Source organism: Ornithorhynchus anatinus, chromosome 8 (assembly GCF_004115215.2).
Source record: "Ornithorhynchus anatinus isolate Pmale09 chromosome 8, mOrnAna1.pri.v4, whole genome shotgun sequence".
Lineage (NCBI taxonomy): Eukaryota > Metazoa > Chordata > Mammalia > Monotremata > Ornithorhynchidae > Ornithorhynchus > Ornithorhynchus anatinus.
In genome coordinates, this window is record NC_041735.1 from 65,267,193 (window position 1) to 65,287,521 (window position 20,329).

Here is a 20,329-nt window from a genome sequence, read left to right on the forward strand (position 1 = left end):
GAAAAGAGGGGAGAGGAGAGAGGGAGGGAAAGGGGGAGAGGAGAGAGGGAGGGAAAGAGGAAGGGAAAGGGGGAGAGGAAAGAGGAAGAGAAGAGGGGAGAGCAGAGAGGGAAAGAGGAAGAGGGGAGAGGAGAGAGGGAAAGAGGAAAAGAGGGGAGAGGGGAGAGGGAAAGAGGAAGGGAAAGGGGGAGAGAAGAGAGAAGGGAAGAGGAAGAGAAAGGGGGAGAGGAGAGAGAAAGGAGAAGAGGGGAGAGAAGAGAGAGGGAGGGAAAGAGGAAGGGAAAGGGGGAGAGGAGAGAGGGAAAGAGGAGGGGAAAGGGGGAGAGAAGGAAAGAAAGAGGAAGAGAAAGGGGGAGAGGAGAGAGAGAGAGAGGGAAAGAGGAAGAGGGGAGAGGAGAGAGGGAGGGAAAGGGGGAGAGAAGAGGGAGGAAGAAAGCGAGGGAGAAGGAGGGCGAGCGGAGGGCGGGGGCGGTGATTGGCAGCGAGCCGGCCGAGGCGGCGGCGGCGGCGGCGGCGGAGGAGGAGGAGGAGGAGGAGGCGGCCAGCCAATGGCAAGCGGGGCCGGGGGTCCGGCCCGGCGAGCGGCGGCCCCCTCCCCCTCCCCCTCCCGGCCCGGCCCGGCCCGACCCCCCCCCCGGCCGCCCCTCCCCCCCAGGCCCAGCCCCGGCCCAGCCCCCCGAACTGCGGGCGCGCAGCCCGGCCTCCCCCGCCGACGCCGGACGCGGCCCGGGGGCCACCGCCGCGCCCATCATTCATGTGTTTATTCAATTTGGAGGGAAGCTTTCGCGGACGATCGCCTAGCGTTGCCTTCAGGTGGGTCCTTTCCGACAACTTCGGCTTTGGGGGGTCTCCCCTCCCTCCCTCCCTCCCTCCCTCCCCCAGCCCCCCCGGATCTCCCGAACCCGTCGCGCGGGGGCGGGTGGAAAAAAAGAAAAACAAAAAGAAAGAAAGAAACAACCACAACAACCACCTCCCCCCCCCCCCCCCAAAAAAAGGGAAAAGACATCTCCGTTAGGTGCAGAGCGAGTCTTGTCGATCGCCATTACGAGTTTTGCACACGTTGGCCGAGCGCTGCCGCCGGGCTGAAATCACCCCCTCCGAGAGTGTCAATAAACGCATCGCTTCTCCCTCCGATCCTCTGCTTCGTTTCTATCTTTTTAAAAAAAAAAAATATATACGATTTTTTTTTTCCCCTCCGCTCCGGTTGAAAAGTCTTGGAAATTGCGAGCTTCCCCCGGCTCCCCGGAGATCCAGGTGAAAGGAGAGAGGCGGTGGGAGCGCGCCGGGGTGATTTTTATGAATGGGACTGTTGGAAGGTAATTAGCTATGCTAATTCAAGGGCTTCATTCATGCTTTTTTTTTTTTTTTCCGCTTTAAATCTAAAAAAGCCATCTTGTTCTCCTCTCTAGGTTGCTAGAGGTCCGGAGTCCCAGGAAACCTCCAGCTAAATGCACAGAAAATAAAACCCTCAGCTGAGAATTTTTTTTTTTTTTGGGGGGAGAAGAGCGTTGGGATGGATGGATATTATGACCAGCAAGTGCCTTACATGGTCACCAATGTGAGTGATCCCTTGAGAAGTTGGTGTTTTATAAACTTCATTCCCCCCCCATTTCTTTCCCCGGGGTGGGGGGCAAAGAGAGGGAGGAGGAAGAGGGAGGAGGAGGGAAGAAGAAGGAGTTGGGGTTGCGGATACAGTATCAGCTTTGTTACCCACTCCAGGGGGACTCTTCATCTAGATGTCCAGGCTTCGAAATGAGTTTCCCTTCCAGGGATTTGGATAAGGCATCGTTTATCTTTTTAAGACCTTTTTGTTTTTGGCGGGGGGGGGCGGGGGGGGGTTGGTTAAAATGCACACCATGAGTGGAAGAAGAGGAGGAGGAGACCAGCAGCAGCTGCTGTTCTCAAAGTTTCTGGCTGGGTTTCTCTGCCACACTGAAAAGAATGAAGTTGAGACAAATGTTGACACTTTGGGTTTATAGGGGTTTTTTTTTGGGGGGGGGGGGACGGGCTCGAAAAATAGCCCGGGGGAGAAAGCTACTTTTATTGACTTTGGGCCTCTCTTTAAAAGTGAGAAATGTGCCTTGCAGGCTACTAGGAGGGTTCGCTTGGGGCTGGATGGAGAAAACCTAGCTACAGATGTAGCCGGGGAGATGGACGTGCATAAGGATAAATAGCGGGGTGGAGGGGGATCGGCCACATGTAACCCTTCCAGCCTGCTGAACACTTAGCATAAGCTTTCACTGTCAAATGAATGCAGAAAAAGGAAGATTTAGAAGCTTTGTTGTGGAAATCTTTGCCTCTGGGGGGGGGGGGGGGCAGCAACTCCAGTAGGCTTTGTAGTTTGGGTGTGAGTTTTTATTTTTTGAGGGTTTTTTTTTTTTAAATCTTTTTTTTTAAGTATTTGATTTTTCCTCTCCATAGAGTCAGCGTGGGAGAAATTCTAATGAGAGACCAGCAAATGTCAGGAAAAGAAAATTCATGAACAGAGACCTGGCTCATGATTCAGAAGGTGAGGCTTTGTTGTTTTTGATGCTGTGATTTTTTTTTGTTTTTGTTTTTGGTGACGGAGGGATGCCTTCCTTCCATTTTTAAGCCTTGGGAGAGTAGCGTTTTGTGAGCAGGATTATTCCGAGTGCTATTTACATATTGGGACACTCTGCCTCTAACTACATTTTATGGTTCTGACACAAACTAACAAAAGAAGGAAACGCAGAGCTGCCAGAGGAATCCTTCTTCTAGTCATTCTGTTGTGCTTTAACTATTGCAGCCCATATGGCATATACATAATATCCTACATTGAGGTGAGAACTCTGAAATAGCTGGCTAAAGAAGACACTTGAAGGGAGAGTGATCCAGTTTCGACACTTTTGATCTGTTTTGGTAGTTTATGCTAGGAACCAGGAGAGGACAATCCGATTCGTTTTCTTGAACCCTTTCCATTTTCCCAATAATACGCCGATTTGATTCCTCGCCCAAGTTTTATGTTTACCAACTCAGCTAACAAGATCTCGTGGAGGCCCTTTTACGGTGAAAACTATTTAGAGAGAAGGTGGTGATCATTTATAGTTGTAAGGCCTACGTGGGAATTTAAAATGCAGATCCTTGATACGGACCCTTCAGAAAGTCTCTTGGGTTCAGGATTGTGTCTCAGAAAGTGAATGAATATTCAACGGTGTTGGCGGTTGGGTTCAGAAAAAAATACCTGGGTTAAGCTATGAGACCTTCAGAGCTCGGTATGGAAAGCAATTTGCCCAGATTCTTGGCAAACTAACTGAGCTATTTTGAGTTTTGTGACTTTCAGAAATATCCATATGCACAGCCCACATTACACGTCAGAATGCATTCTTCTTGGATCTCTTAGGTCCTCCAGAAAAACGATGAGTTTACCTCCCCCCTCCCCGCCCCCCACTTTCCCCCCACTTCCATTTCAGTCAACTTTGAAAGAAAATTATTTCTCTGGGAAACTTTTATTCCCAGCTTTCTTCCCTCACGAAATCTCCAAACTGCTGAATTAACCACTGAAAATAGGATCTGACAGTAATACCGATAGTGCTCCTTTATATAGAATAGCACCGACAGCTCCAGTTAAAAACCTGAAAATGGTCTAAATAACTCCCCCCCCCCCCAACACAGACGAATACCTTGCTAATCAAAGTACAGATTTTAAAGTTCATCTAAGAAGCAACATCTCTCCATGAGTTAAGCAATGTCCCTAAACTTTCCTCCTCTCTCTTACGGCTTCAGTGTCAGACAGAAAGCTTATTATTAAGAAGGTGGTAAAAGTTCACGTGGATAGCTAAGCTTGTCACCTTCTGCGCAGATATTTTGGGCTTTATAACTGAACTTATTTATTAGCTAATTGAGGTTTTTATTCGACCGTTGATGATGGACCGTTGACTTTTTCACTTACCCCATGAAGCGATCTAAGGGAATCTCAACTTTTAGAATACCAGGTAGCCAAAGAAGAATTCAGAGGTAGCATTCCTAAACAGCGTTTTCATCAGAGACGTTTCCCTTTGGAAGAGATGAAAGACCTGCCTATTTTATATTCCTGTAAGTCTATTTTCCTTTCTTTCCAGAACTCTTTCAAGATCTGAGCCAGTTACAAGAGACATGGCTTGCAGAAGGTAAGGGGAAAAAATAATGCTTGGAAAAAAACGGGGGCGGGGGGAGATAAACAAGTCCAAGGGGAAAAAAAAAAAAAAAAAGAAGGAGAAGAAGACCTGAACTTGCTGTCTTAATGTTCAGCCCAATTAATTGAGCTCTAAAAGAGCCACCTCATGTGTCATGCATACATTAGAACCGCTGATGAGTTTGTCTTTGGGGAGGCTGGGGCTGCCCTACCCAGTGTCATCACAAATTACCAGGAGAAATTGCTTCCAGCTCACAATCACATCTGCTTTTGGCAAGAACTAATGCAGCAAGACTTCAAGTTCTAAGCCTCTGTTCAGATTTTAATTGCAATTGATCAGGTTTATATTATTGTACCTCGAGAGACTTCATAGAGCCAGAACCGGGCTTGCTGTTTCCTTTAGAGCAGCACAGATAATTATTTGGTGTTCTGGCAGAGTACTTTTCTGATGGCAGAAATTAGTTTCTCTGGGTTCATCGGGACGGGATGCTTCAAGATTTGAGTGCAAGTGTCTTCTTTCCTCCTTGTTCGCAGCCCAGGACGCTAGGTGTGTATCAGAGACTTAGGAAAGAAATAGGTGGGTTTTAAAGGGAATCTTTGGAAATCGCAGGAACTTCTTTATTTTCTCTGTGTCATGTCCTTATCGCAGTGTATGGCGGATGATTCTCGACATAGCGTTTGTCGTTTTCTTACTTTTCTCGGGATTACGCTTTACATGAAATGGAATCTTAAAGCATTTGATCTAATGGTATGGATTTTAAAGGACCATGCTGCGGTCTCAGTTCGTAGCTTCGAACCCGAGATGCTGATATTGTTTATGGTAGGGAGAGTGAGATTTGACTGGAAGAAAACTTCATGAAAATTCAAAATCCGTTCCTCACGTTTGGGGGCTTTTGCTTTATATTTGTGATCTTATTCTGATCTCAGAATTTCTGCGTTCTGTCTGCAAAAAAGCTCAGGTTATTTCTAAAATGTGTAGTGGACTTTTATCCTGTTTTGGTGTGCTTCGTGGTGAACTTGCAGCTGGTCATTATGGATGATTTAAGAATTCAAAATACCTGTATGGCTGTTATACGTTTCTCTAATGCCCAATATTGTGGTTTTTTTTGCTTTCGTTACTTTGCCGTATTTTGGATCCTTATTTTTTTGAAGAGACGTTCGTTCAGTCTTTGGTGGGAAGTGTGAAGAGGATTGCTCAGTTTAAAGAACTGAACTGTTGTGAATAACTTCTCCGATGAGAAATGGTTTCCCTTTCCCTTGATAGCCATGCATGCAATTGGTCAAGTCGCTGGTAGCATGTAATGGAAGTTTCTGAGTTTTGTTGACATTTTAATTCTCTGAGCAGCATATCTGTATTAACGCGAACCCCCGAAGATGTGGTCCAAAAGTCCTTGTTTACTGCCTATGGAAAGGTGATTGGGTTTAGTTAAGCATTAATAACGGTTTATTTTGCGCGTCACTGAAAATGGGTCATATTGCAATAGATTACTGATTGTTACAGCATAACTCGTGGATGCGGGAGTAACTTTCTGGGTAATATTTTATCCAGGTTCTGTTATTGACCTCCTTCTAGTTGTTCGACCCAGTTGAAGTTTGTCAAAAATGCTACCCAAAACTATGGGACAATTTTGTCGTGTCACAGAAAACCCCTTCATATTCAGTTGGTCTGAATCGTTTTCTATCTTTTAAAATTAAAAAAAAAAAAAATTAACCCCCGTGGATTATAAATTAGAATGAGTCCTCACACATTCTAATGCAGGCACAGAGCAACTCTGCTGCCCTGAAATATGGCATTTCCAAAAGCTTTGTCATCTTTAAATATATGTAAATCAGTTTTTCATGATATGCAAATCAGTTGAAGTGTATATGTTTCTTTTTTTTCCCCCTTTTTTGGGAGTCTGTATTTGTTCAGGAAAAAAAAAAATGAGTGAAAATTTTGAATAATCTTTTCTTAGTATTTCCTTGGTTGATCTTGAGCTCAGTCTACTTGGAAAATATCCACAAATTCAGTTACAAATGGAGCGGCCCGCCATGGTCAAATCCAAGGGGCTAGCTGTAGAAACCCTGTGAAAATAGTTCATCTTCTTGGGTAATAATAGAATTTTGCGTGTGGCCTGAAAAATAAAAAACAAACCAATGACTTCTCAGTGCACCTCTGCACAGCGTTGATAATTACATTTATCTACTCTTATTTTCAAACTATGAATGGTGTAACGTTTCAGAAATCCTTCAGGTTACTTTTGTTTATGTTTGTCACATACTTGAAAAGGGTCAAAAATTTTGCCATAAGAAAAGCTCTGGGATTTCCTGAATTTTTTTTTTTTTTTAATTTTAAAATTTAAGAATGAGAATGGTTTTCACTTCCCTGTCAATCTACTTAATTCCAGCACTATCTAATAGAAGATTTTGCTCTTCAATTCACACTAATATTTATAGTACAATGATGTGGAAGTTATCGTACTGTAGCATCACTTATCTCACTGACAAGAGAGCCGTAGCCAAGAACAGATCATGGAATTAGCCTTGTTTATCCACTGCTAGGTTTATCCATTTATGTCCTTCTGGACCTTCAGAAACCAGAATGTGGTCGAGTTGGCAGACGGTGTAGTGTTTACATATTTCTTTTCATGCTCCTCTGAAGTGAGGAAAGTGACCGTGAAATTTAAAGCATCTTGATCCTTCGCAAAAGACCAGTGACAACTGACCAGGTTTCCTAACAAGTCCAGAATTCCACTGAGTCAGAAAATCTGCTTATTAAACAAGAGGGCGAAGTGAATTGTATTATATCACACAGGAAGAATGCTGGCACAAGATGATGAAGGCCGCATTCCATGCTGGAGACACGTGTTTTTATTTGGTGTTTCCTGTAGGAGTTTTTATGGTAAGCAGGTAAATCCAGAGGACATCATAAAGTTCATGAGTAAGTTTTATAAATTAACCTGGATTATGAAATATAATCTTTACATCAACTCCGGGGAAGGGGAGGAGGGCGAAGAAGTTGGTGGAAAAGAACTGCGTCCTACTTACTGGGGGAGGGGAGGAGCGAAAGTCAGTATTTTAAAACCCCCCAGTGGCTCCAGAATTCTCTGAAATAGACCTACCCTTTTCCACGAGCAAAAAGACCGAAAACGAGGCTTTGGGGCGCATAATTTAAGAAAGGTCCGAGTGTCCAAATATTAAACTTGGCAAAAGGCAGAGCTCATTTAGCCCCTAGCGCCAGAATTTGAGTTGACCGTGTTTAGTGCCTGAAGCGGAACATGAGGGGATGAGAAAGATTTCTCATCGCTCCGAAAGACACGCAGAAATATTTTTCAGATATGGTTCGTGTTTGATCCTTGTGTTCTTCGGGCTCCACCTTCCCATTTCAATTCACAGAATGCTTTTATGGATTCTGTACGTTTGAAATTAGATTACCGATGGCAGATGGCAATTAATCAGTGACTCGAAATAATTGGTTCAAATATTAATCCACTGTTAGTTCATCCTGATAACAACTTCTCTTTATTCTGGCGCAAATATGGGGTTGAGCTCCCTGCTGCTTTGCCTGGTTCTGTGGCTGTAGACGTCATCCTTTGCCCAGATAGCTGGAGAGTTGATCCTTGGAGGAAGAAAACAAAACAAATCTCCCCTCGAGGACTGAAATAACTCAAATCCTTGTGCACTGGTTATTTCTGGAAACAACCTCACGACGTGTGTTTGCTTTTAAATATACCCAGAATATCAGTATATCACATTTTGTTGTAAAAGAGAAGCATTTAACATCTCCTGAGGTGCTAAATATTTGAGGGAGCATTAAATATGAGAAAGGTGTATTAATTTGGGCTGTGGCATTGAGAAATTTGGAGAAGTGGTGTCAAGAGTGTCGGTAGGTTTTGCTTTTGGGTTTTGTTTTGTTTTTTTCCCCTCATCTGGGAAGCACCACCATCTCCTCTGTCCCCCACCTGGGTGAATCACCAAGCTTTCTCAAATGAACCCGACACCTCGTGCTGACTCCTTTTCGCTGCGTATTTTCATCTCTGACACCAAATGAGAGTCACTTTGAGTTTGAGACTCTGAGGGTGCTGGCTAACACCTCTTCTCGCTGTAACTAATTTTGTACATCAGGGTGTTCCAGAGCTATCTGAATAAGGAAGTTGGGCTCCTGAAAGACACCAGGTGAACCAGAAGTCACAGTCGAACCTGCCAGCGTATCTGCTTTGCAAATGACACAGTTGCCATTGCAAAAAGAACATAGAATTGGGTTTGTGGGAGATGGGAAACAGTTTTTCAAAAGTCATTTGTAAGACCATTAGGTTGTGTGGTGTAGGAAAAAGCCCCCTCAAACATCGAAGATTCAGATATCCAGCTATGTTCAACTCAGAGCAGAGTAAGAGATGGTGCTTTTTTCAAAATTCATTTGCTAGGAACTTTCCTTAAATATGTTAGAGACATATTTGTACTTTGAGTAGAGTGTTTGGCTTCCATTTTAGGATGCTCTTAGAGTATTTGACTCCCAAATGATCATTGACATTATCCAAATGGCTGCTTTCTAGCCTCTACACTAAGATGAAAATGAGGGAAAGTTGGATCTGGAGAGGAAAATCTCCAGTCCTTTAAAAACCAGAGTTGGTAATGAGTTCCTTCAAAAGTATAATTAGAGAGGTTTTTTTACAGAGAAAAAAGAAACTATAATTGATCACATTCAATAGTGAGGCTTATTGACTCTGTGTTCAAAATGTAAAGTCTTACCATGTTAAAAAATGTGCAGAGTTGAGTATGTGTCATTCCCCCCACTGCCCGCCCATGCCCCCTTTCTTTTTTTTTTTTTTTTTTTTAGCTGAGTTAATACAAAATGATTGTCTAAGCTACACCTAAGTTGACAAGTCACAACAGGTCAGCTTCAGAAATGAGAGTTGGAGGTTGTTTTGAGATTCAAGACACCCGGTACTTACTTGTGCTTGATGTTTTCATACTGGAGATATCTAGAAAGGTTGTCTTTATCGTGTCTTAAGGGTGTTCATGTTATTGGAAATTTGCACCTCTCTTGTCTAGGTAACCGTGTTTATGCTCATGCATTAATGAAAGCTTCCACTGTGGTAGAATCATTCTAAATGTTCAAAACGGATGTGGAATTAAAGCAAGCTTAGTGCTCTCCTGATTATTTTGTTCCATGGCCCCGAGCATTATTTTCGGATTAGCCAAAGTACTACTGTACCGCAATTGATTTTTGGCACTCTTATTCTTGTAGGCCAAATGTAAAAATCACACCATGCGACCGGGTTCCGATTTTTGGTTGTGGAACAAAAGTGAATCTCCAAAGTCCAGTAAGGACTAAAAAAGAAAATTTATACAAACGATAGGGGAAAGAAAGTCGGGAAATGAGGCATCGCGTTTGTTTTCAGTTGTTTTGTTGTCAAGGGAGGAAGGGTTAAACTTTGCAGACTCTCCTTTGCTTAAACTTTCCTTTATTAAATGTGTCCTGTAGCGGATCCCTCTGCTTCTGAGACCGAGGAACAGAATCAGTGTGTTTATGCTGAGAGTTCAAGTTTACTTTGCTGGAGCCCGCTGGATGGGTGTGACATGAAAAGATTGTGGTTTGAGCCACATGGTTCATATGCTGGACTGTGTTTTTGTGAATGGAGGCAGGACTCCAGTTCTGACTGCTTGTCTTGAGGAATTGCTTAGGAGATCAGCTGTCTCATTCACTGGCAGAAAGAATGACTCATACATCTTCTGCCTTGTTTGGCTTCAGGTCATTGTTACAGTGGAGAGAGCTGGTTTTAATTAAATATTAACTCTTTTTGTAATGGATATCTGCTGTAGATAGTGATTTTTTTTTCCTCCCCCTCTCTTGCTGTTTATTTCTATCAAGCTGACTCCCCCTTCAACCTCCCTCAAAAAAAAAAAAGGACATTTTATTGCAAGCTCTTCACCTTTTAATATTAGTGTTGATTTTAGGTAGAGCTGTCTAATGTTATCTGCAGATTAATATCTATCTAGAGGAAACGTCCGTGTGCTCTGACCATACTTTATTTACGGGGAGGTGGTCTTAATGCGGTCTCGAAGCCAGAAGGGACCCTCGTATCATTTCAGGAGCAATGAAGATCAGAATTGATATTTTCATAGGCTTCTTTTCCCTTAGAACATAATGCAGTAGAGGGTGGGGGGAGAAAAAAAAAACTGGGTAATAATCTAAGCAGAAGTGAGTAAATAGCTGAGAGTGCAGATGCTTGCCATTTCAAGACAGAGATTGTGAGACTTGATGACAACTTGTCTATTAATGTGGAATGAACTGATAGGGCTGTTCCAGCTATAACCAATAAAATCCACATGCTTAATCTTCTTGAAAGCCTTTTATTGGTCTTTTGGTAGATACTTTTTCCCTCTGCCTTCCCTATCCAGGCTCCTTCTTCCTCCCCTGCCCTTAATTAAGTAGTGTGGAGGAAACATTTTCATTATCTGAGGTGATTATTTTGAACAAATTTGATAATAGACCCGGGAAGGAAACCATGTTGACTTTCTTCGATTATCCATGAGTTTTCAATTCTAGAGTTGGTTTAGTTTCCCCTTTCTCTAAAGGCTTCTAGGGCGGTTTATGACAGTCTCGCCGAATTACACTGCCTGTGACTAGGAGAGGAAATGGATGATACATGAACTGCAACGCTTTGTCACATTTTCCTTGCCCAGATCCAAGTTAGGTTTTCAGTGAACTGCCTTCTTGCTCGTCTGACTAGCGCCAAAGCCGATTAAATGATCATCCTTAAGGTTGGAAGAGCTCTCCCATGGGACCCCGGTTAGATTCCCCTGCGCTGGGAGTGTACTTGTTGTCTTAGGGTTAGCAGCGCTCGTGAAGTCGGGGGTCAGATGTTCTGTTTGCATCTGGGTGCGGTTGGATTTTGGAAGTACACTTCCACGTCCATTCGGTAGATTAAGAGAAGAGTTGGCTATTCCAACAGTTATCCCTTCTCTCCTTTCACCTATTCTGGATGAAGACCCGCTATCCATATCCATTGGTTTGCAAGGGATTTCCTGGTTTTACTTCATCATTTTGTGTCTTTTTCCTAAACTATTCTCTATTCCCATTCCACGCAAATGTTTTTCGACACTTTCTGCATAGTATTAGATCACTAAACAGCAGTGCAACTTTTCCCTGTTCCTTTCCTCTCCTCCTTGGACTGGTTTTTAGGAAGTTCATACCAACACATTCACTCGCAAATATTCTTTTAAGTACATTAGTCACCAGCTATTTTTAACCATTCCTATAAAGGGATATTGTATTTTTACTAGATTCTTGTAAATGTTTGGTATTTAAGAGCAGAGCGCTTGGAACTGTAGCAGATAATTTGATCTCTGTATTGCTTTTCTTCCAGAAGGAAAGCAGAGAGACTAGACTCCTTTTAGGGTAAAGAAAAAAAAAAAAAAAGGCTTACCCCTTGATAAAGCCTTAAACTTTCTTGACGCGAAGTGAGAGATTCTCTTTGGTTTTGTGGGTGACTGTTTTTTTAATAATTAAAATATAACCATCATAAACTGTACATCTCACCAATATAAATATCGGCCTTCGCTTGAATGTCAAAAAGGGTATGAGGTGCGTGAGCTCAGGAAGAAAGACCTTAGATACATTTGGAGTGTTGAGTTGATAATTATTTGTTGCCCAAACGTAATTCATTAGGAGTAAAAGGCGCACACAGTAGTGAAGTGCTTGTTTTCTCGAAGCCAAGGTTTGCGATCTGGGTCAGGCAAACCTTTAGTCCAGCGGAATAGGGATGGAGAAAACCTATATGCACGTGGAAGCCATTTCGGCAGTAGTAGCTACACCTTTCAAAGAGAACCTTGTTTGACTGAATTCTAGCCCTAAGAGAGAGGCCAAGGATCTGTGGGAGAAGAGAGGGTTAATGAATCACAAAACGCTTACTTGTGTTAGGTTAAAATTGCCTTTTATACCATTCTTAGAGTTAATAACAGAGAGGTCCTTGTGTTGGTGATTTTCATGTCCCGGATACTTCATTGTAAAATATAGAGTCATAAAAATGTTTTATTTTTAAAAGATAATTTGGGTTCATGCAAACATATAAAAGAGGTGTAAATGCCCCGTTTTAAAAATCGGATAAACCTGGCCTCTCATTAACTCATCAACTAACAGGATTGCCCCTACTTGCAAAACAGAAGGCATTTATATTTATCTTAAAGAGGATTCAGCATACTTCATCAGCTAGGGCAACAAACATACATTTTGGAGCTAAATTAGTTCACTTGGTTGAACGTGCCTTCTGTTGAACTAAGGAAGCTTTTGATAGTGATGGGTGGAGGAGCTGGGGCTTATTAAAAAGGATAGATTTTTTTTTTTTTTTTCCTCTTAGTACTTGTACCAAACTGCCATTTGTGTTAATGGGAGTTATGCATGTGTGTTGGAAAAAAAAACAAAAAACAATAGATCCCTTAAGACTTCCCTTCCTGGAAAGCTTTCTGAAATGTTCAAACACTACATCTTTTCTTCACCCTTCTGATTTACGTTACACAATTTTTGAAGCATCACATACGTTTTAAACTGTCATTTAACCCTTGGCAAAGTAAATCCCAGAGTCAGTTTTCCCTTGAGTTACCCACAGCTCGTGGTTAAATTTCTCCAACTAGAAAACCTCACTTCCCTCTTTTGCAGTTTGTTTGTTTGTTTGTTTTTCTGTCCTGTGACTCTGGTCAAGGGTTAGGTCCTATCTGGGGATTACATCCCACTGGGTCCAGCAAACAGACTCAAACTCAACCAAGATTTCTTCCACCTCACTTGGAGTAACTTAACTCTTAGCACATTTGGAGCCAACTTAAGTTAAAATGTTCCATCATGGAAGGCAGAGGTTTCGCTGACAGAAGTTTCCAAGAGCAAATATATTGCTCGAGGCAGATGGATGGATGTGACACTTACGATATGTATATGGGTGTCTATATATAGTGTATATATGCTAGGAATGTAGTTACCGATTTGCTCGAAACGCTCATGTCTCTGCGGATGGTGGGCAGTGGTGGTTGCCGCAGTTTGTGCCTCTCTCTGACATCAAAGAACATTCTGGTTATTAGTAAGGGGATTGTGGGGCATTCAGAATCCTTTCACTTCAATCTTTGTCGAGGGGCGGGTCCCATTGCTATCATATGTCTCCCCTTTTCTCTTTGTTACCCCTACACCCGTATACACCCACACCCGTCCTCTTTGCTCAGAGCCAGGCGAAATCCACAAATGGCCATAGGCTGTGCTTTTCAACTTATTGGCTTATGAAGATGACACACGCAGGCTCATTTTCTTACACACACACACGCACATGCAACTGAAAACAGTTTTTGTAAATTTTTTTTTACTCAAATTTTCCTGATTTTCCTCTCAAACCGTCAGCGTATTTCCCAATATCCCCACAATAATCCTCGAGAGGAAGAGAAAAAGGAGCACAACAACTACTTGACCGTAGAAAACAGTGTCGCGTTTCACCTGTCGGTAAGAGAGGCCTAGTCTCAGTTGGTTGGATTTGTTTTGAAAAAGTTTCTAAATAAGACTTGGAAATTAACCCCTCTGTGAATTTCTCTCTCCCCCGATACACTCTGACTAGTGCATCAAGTACTTATTTTACTTAACTGTTCATCGGCAGTGTATTTTCTGACCAAACACATTAGTGGTTTCTTATGCTTTGATCGTTTCTCTCAATTTTTTTTTTCCTTTTGTTTTTCTTCTTTCTTCAGCTCAGGTACCTGACAATGATGAGCAGTTTGTGCCAGACTATCACGCTGAAAGTTGTAAGTATAGAATGATTCTTTTCTTCTCTGTGCTTTCTTTTCTTCTTTTTTTTTCCCCCTTCTCTCTCCTCTGTTTGGATTTGTTTGTTTCCATTTCTGGTATTTGTGAAAGTACTACGCGGGTTCCTTTTCAGCCTATAGTCACATGGTGGAGACCTGTAGGCTGTGAGGTCAACAGAATAATAATGATGACTGTGGTATTCCTTAAGCGTTTATCATGTGCCACTCTCTGCACTAAGCGCTGGGGTAGATAGAAGTTAATCAGGTCGGACACATTCCCTGTCCCCTATGGGGCTCACCATCTAAGAGCCTTGGAAAATGTGAGCGGGGATTTATCGACGCCTCATTGCAAAATGGCTTCTGGCGTGCCTCCCTCCCTCCCTTCTCTCCCTCCTTCCTTCCCTGAGCCCATCTTGCCTTTCGGTCACTGGCCCTAGCAAAGAAAGTGGAGAGAGTGCAGCTTTAGAGAGCCATCATTGTTTCTGGAAGAGAGAACCCAGAAGCATTTGGAAGAGAAGGTGATCCTCTTTACATTTAGATGATAAAGGATGGAGAACTTGATACTTTCTTTACGAGTTGTTTTGTGGGCACCTCTCTCAACCTAGACACTTATTCACCCATCGATTGATGATTGCTCTTGATGGATTGATTAATCCTCTGAAACAAACCTCCAAAAAGGGCCATTTGGCATGTAAAGACTCCTGGTGGTCCCCGTATATGCATTTTTTGTGATCCAGTTGACCTTCCCTCGCGAATCCCGTTGGTTGAGTGTGACTTGACCCCAAGTTTTCTATTTCCCTCATTGCCTTATTTGACATCCACCCACCCAGCCCACCCACCCGGCACGGGGCGGTAGGTGGTCTGGTCAGTGCGTCTTTAAATGGGGTTTGCAAGTTGGAGAAGGCAGGAGGAGGGATGCTTTGGGCTTTGGCTTCTCATTGCTGAGGGAGTAGCTCATTGCTCTTACATCTGTGTCTTTATCCATTTCATTTCTGTGGCCAGAAATCTTTGTGAATCTGGCAGGCAAATTTAGCTGTTGACCCAAGGAGGGGATTGGAAAATATGCAGGAACAAATATCTTATTTGTATAATTGACCCATCCAAATCATTTTCTTTGCTCCCTCTCTTTCTTTTTCTCTCTTTCTTCTTTCTCTCTTTCTTTCTTTCTTTCTTTCTTTCTTTCTTTCTTTCTTTCTTTCTTTCTTTCTTTCTTTCTTTCTTTCTTTCTTTCTTTCTTTCTTTCTTTCTTTCTTTCTTCTGTTTCCTTTCTTTCTCTTTCTCTCTCTCTGTCGCCACTTTTTATCTTTCTTTCTCCCTTTCGTTTTCCCTTTCTTTCTCTCTTTCTCTCTGTCGTCACTTTCTATCTTTCTTTCTCTCTTTCTCTCTGTCGTCACTTTCTATCTTTCTCCCTTTCGTTTTCCCTTTCTTTCTCTTCTTTCCCTCCTTTCTCTTTCTCTTGTGTTTTTCTCTCTCTTGCCCTTCCTCCCTTCTTTTTGGAAACACTGGACAATCTAATTTATTTCACAGTATTGGAACTCAGGGTTTCAATGAGACCATATCAAAACCTGCTTTAAAAAAAATGATGGCATTTATCCCATCCCAGTCTTGATTTGTAAGCTTAGACCCATTAATCCCTTCAGTACTCATGTCAGAAAGACCCAATCTGAAGTATTAATATGTCCATTACAGAGTCCTAGAAACTGAAGACAGAGATGTTAGGAGGTCTTAATTCAAGTTTGCCTATATTATTTTTCCATTAAAACAAAAATTGTTTTGTATCTTGTTGGGTTCCAACTACAGAATCCAGTTCCTTACTGTTCATTTAGTCAGTTTTATAATTTGAAATACGGAGACCGTGTAACCCAACAGGAAGTCTAAAGCTCCAGCGTTCTTCCCGCACTGTCAGTTTTCCTAATACCTGTCGAATTAATTGAATGATGCTAATCTTTATGGTACGAAAGTGTTCACTAATTGCTAAGCGCTGTGGTACATATAAAACAATTGGATCAGATCCAATCTCTCCCTCATATGAGGCTCCCAATCTAAGAGTCATGGAGAGTAGTTACCCCAGCTAATTCATTCTTAGGTTGTGTCTTCTTTCCCAGCCCTTAATACAGGGCTCTGTATGCAGCAAGCCGGTATTATAATTAGTGTTGCTTAATGGTATTGGTTAAATCCTTATTATGTGCCAGGAGCTGTACTAAGCTTAGGAATCGGGGTAGATATGCAAGATAATCAGGTGGGACACAGGACCTGGGCTCACAGTCTTCATCCCCATTTTACAGATGAGGGAACTGAGCCATAGAGACGGGAAGTAACTTGCCCAAGGTCAAACAGCAGACAGTTACTAAATACAGTTACTACTACAGTTTATCTCCATTTTACATTTGAGAAAACTGAGATCCATAGAGGTTAATGACGTGCTCCAAGATCCAGAACAGGCCGGTGACAGAGCTGGAATTAGAACTTGGGGTCCCTAATTTAGAGTCTGTGAGTCGCTTGCTCCTTCCACTAAGCCACTTGGCCCCACTAAGATTTAAAGCCGCAAATCACGTCGGGGATTCTCGTGTGCGTGAATATATTCCTCTGGCAAGGATCATCTAATGACAGAGCTGGTGGAAAAGGAGAACAGTATAGGAAAGTGAAGACGTGGTTGAGGGTGAGAACAGTACCCTGTGGGATGATTTCATAATGATCCTCAAGGACTTTTTTGCAGGATATGGTGAATAGCATGTTTCCATTTTCACACGGAAAATAACGGAAACTGGGCTCCCCAGCAAGGGGGATTAGAGGAGTTAGATGAGTGGGGACAGAAGGGCTAAAAGGGTTACAGTGCCTGCCATTTAGTAAGCGCTTAACAAATACCATTATTGTTATTATTATTATTAATAAAAATGGGAAGGTCTTTCAATGGAGGATACTTTTTCAGCCTTAGGAACGGTCGATCCGAAAGGCCTGGAAAGGCCAAGGTGATCTCTGGGGGTCTTTTCCAACTTTCAATCGATGATATTTATTGAGTGCTTACTGTGTGTAGAGCACTGTGCTAAGCACCTTTTTAAAAAAATTACATCTGTTAAATGTTTACTGTGTTTCAGGCACTGTATTAAGCACTGGGATAGATACAAGCTAATTGGGGTGGACACAGCCCATGTCCCACACGGGGCTCACAGTCTTAATCCCTCTTTTACAGAAAAAGTAGCCTAGGCAGAGAGAAGTTAAGTGACTTGCTCAAGGATACACAGCAGACAAGTGGAGGAGCCCGGATTAGAACCTGGGTCCTTCTGACTCCCAGGCCTGTGCTCTAGCCACTAGGTCATGCTGCTTCTCACCACTTAACAATAATAATAATAATAATGGCATTTGGTAAGTGCTTACTATGGGCCAGGCACTGTACTAAGTACTGGGGGGGTGGATAAAAGCAAATCAGGTTGGACACAGTCCCTGTCCCATGTGGGACTCACAGTGTCAAACCCCTTTTACAGATAAGGTAACTGAGGCCCAGAGTAGTGAAGCGACTTGCCCAAGGTCACACAGCAGATAAGTGGCAGAGCCAGAATTTGGGAGAGCGCAATGCAGTGAGTTGATAGACATAATCCCTGCCCTGAAGAAGCTTTTGAGTGTAGTAACTTCCTCAAGTCTAAATTTCAGTGGTTATTTGATTCCCACAGCAAATTTGCCACTTAGTGCTGGTGTAGATAAAAAAAATAATCAGGTTGGACGCAGTCCCTGCCTCACATGGGGCTCACAGTCTATGTAGTAGAAGTGAGAACAGATGTTAAATCTCCGTTTTACAGTAGAGAAGACTAAAGCACCAAAACTGAAGTGACTTTTCCCAAGTGAGACGGCAGACGAGTGGTCGAGTTGGAATTCGGACCCAGGTCCTTTGACTCCCAGTTCCATGCTTTGTCCATTAGGCCCCGCTGCTTCTAGAAGAGTGGAGTATTTTATTTTATGCTGCATTTGGTAGCCAGGTGAAAAGTACATCTGCTACCTAGAGGGCACCTAGAACACTCATCTGCGCCGAAGCCCGAGTAATCTCATTCCTTTTAACTTGGAAGCATTGATAGGCCCGATGTAGGTGTGGTCGAGCACCTGATTTTCGGTTGCTGGGAGGGTCTGAGGTAGTTTGACAAACGGTTAAATGGGAAGCGTGTGGAAGGCAGGGTGACTAAATGGAAAGAGTCGGTCAATCATATTTTTTGAGCGCTTGTTGTGTGCACAGCACTGTACTAAACACTTGGGAGAGTACCGGCTCTGCCCCTTATCAGCTGTGTGACTGTGGGCAAGTCACTTCACTTCTCTGGGCCTCAGTTCCCTCATCTGTAAAAGGGGGATGAAGACTGTGCGCCTCACGTGGGACAACCTGATTACCCTGTATCTCCCCCAGCGCTAAGAACAGTGCTCTGCACATAGTGAGCGCCTAACAAATACCAACATTATTACCAAACAACAATGAACAGACACATGCCCTGCCCATAATGAGCTTACGGTTTTGAGTCTGTAAGATCATGACAGTGGGAGTCTGGACTGCTGAGTTCTAACCCTAGTTCTGCCCTTCGTCTGCTGGGTGGCATTTGGCAGGACAACTACCCTCTCTGCGCATCAGTTGACTGAGAAAATTCTGGGACCCGTGTTGAAAAGGAACTCTGTCCAGTCTTCCACTCCTCTTTGCATCGCCCTGACTTGCTCCCTTTATACATCCTCCCTCCAGCCCCACAGCAGCGTGGCTCAGTGGAAAGAGCCCGGGCTTGGGAGTCGGAGGTCTTGGGTTCGAATCCTGGCTCCGCCGCTTGCCAGCTGTGTGACTTTGGGCAAGTCACTTCACTTCTCTGTGCCTCAGTTGCCTCATCTGTAAAAGGGGGATAAAAAAATAAACTGTGAGCCCCACATGGGACAACCTGTTCACCTTGTATCCCCTTCACACTCAGAACAGTGCTTTGCACATAGTAAGTGCTTAATAAATACCACCCTTATGCTCATATCTGTCATTTTTTGGATTTATAATCACTGTCTGTCCCTCTCTAGACTGTAAGCTCGTTATGGGCAGGGAATGTCTGTTACATTGTTATATTCTATACTCCCAAGTGCTTAGTTCAGTGCTCTGCACACAGCGCTCAGTAAATACTACTGACTGACTCACAGTGTGGTTTCTAGGCTTAGCACAGTGTGCAGCATGAGAAAACTTAATAAATACCATAAATAAAGCAGGAAGTAACTAAAATCCAACCATCTAGAAATTCAAATATGGATGTCTTACACTGTTCCCAGGAGGGGTTGAGGGAGATTAAAAGGAGGCTTTCTGTCATCTTTTTTAAAAAAAAAAAAAAAAAATTTGGGACAACAGCTAGCTTTTTAGGCAGGCTGATTTCTGGTCCTTCAAGAATTTCCATTTTTAGATGATTAGGCCGGTTTTGATTTAGGCGATTGATCAGGACACTTAAGGCACTAAGCACTCCACTGCGTCAAAACTCCTTGTGCCATCTCCCAGAACTGCCGCGGAGGAGTGCGGGTTTTTGTGGTGCGTAGAAACACTGCGCCAAGGTCATAGTCCCGTGTGGTTAACTCACCTTTTTGGTGACCATTAACTCCTCCAGAGGAGTGCAGTTCCCATTGCTAATCGGGAAGCTGGTACTCCAGAGCCCTGAGTTCTAATCTTCCCGTAGTAACCCACCGTTGTGACTTTAGGCGAGTTACTTTGGCTGTATGTGCTTTAGTTTCTCTGTTTGTCAGATAAGCTCACAATAAAAGCTTTCCTCGAAGGGGTTTTGAGAAGCTTGGACAGGAGAACTCTTTCATGGGTCTTGGGTCAGGTTCGTGACTCTATTCCATATATCCCGTCTTGCCACTCCACCTTAGTGCGAAAGACTAACCCTCTCTTTTCCTCTGCTCTTCCTCTCCTCCCCATCACCCCAACTCCCTCCCTCTGCTTTACCCTCCTCCCCGCCCCACAGCATTTGTGTATATATGTACGTATTTATTATTCTATATATCTTGTTAATTATGTGCATATATCTATAATTCTATTTATTTCTGTCGATGCTATTGATGCCTATTTACTTGTTTTGATGTCTCTCTTCCCTCTTCTGGACTGTAAGCCCATTGTTGGGTAGGGACTGTCTCTATTTGTTGCTGAATTTTACTTTCTAAGCACTTACTACAGTATCTGCACACAGTAAGCGCTCAGTAAGTACGACTGAATGAAGGAAATTCCTGGCCACTATAATGGGAGGAGAGGGAGTCAATTTCTGAGTTGGGAAGCAGTGTTGCTTAGTGGAAAACATCAGGGACCTAGGTTCTGATGCCAGCTCCACCACTTGTCTGCTGTATGACCTTGGGGATGTCCCTTAATTTATCAGTGCCTCAGTTTCCCCATCTTTAAATGGGGATTAAATGACTGAATTTCTCAGACTATGAGTCCCTTGTGTGACAGGGACTCTGTCG

At 43.1% G+C, this 20,329-nt stretch overlaps 1 protein-coding gene across 5 annotated transcripts in view; it reads left to right on the plus strand.

Moving 5' to 3' along the window:
- The first annotated feature begins 702 nt into the window (after positions 1–702).
- Positions 703–20,329, plus strand: part of ETV1 (ETS variant transcription factor 1) — a 124,140-nt gene continuing 104,513 nt past the window's right edge. The window contains exons 1-6 of one of the 5 annotated variants that reach the window (XM_029070567.2): positions 703–813; positions 1,213–1,316; positions 1,410–1,558; positions 2,422–2,509; positions 4,080–4,127; positions 13,835–13,888. In XM_029070567.2, coding sequence (XP_028926400.1) covers positions 1,514–1,558; positions 2,422–2,509; positions 4,080–4,127; positions 13,835–13,888 — 235 coding nt within the window. In that variant the 5' untranslated portion in view covers positions 703–813; positions 1,213–1,316; positions 1,410–1,513. Of the gene's footprint in view, positions 814–1,212; positions 1,317–1,409; positions 1,559–2,421; positions 2,510–4,079; positions 4,128–4,366; positions 4,680–13,834; positions 13,889–20,329 lie in introns of those variants that run through there. The other 4 variants (XM_029070563.2, XM_029070564.2, XM_029070568.2 and 1 more) reach the window with 4 other exon arrangements.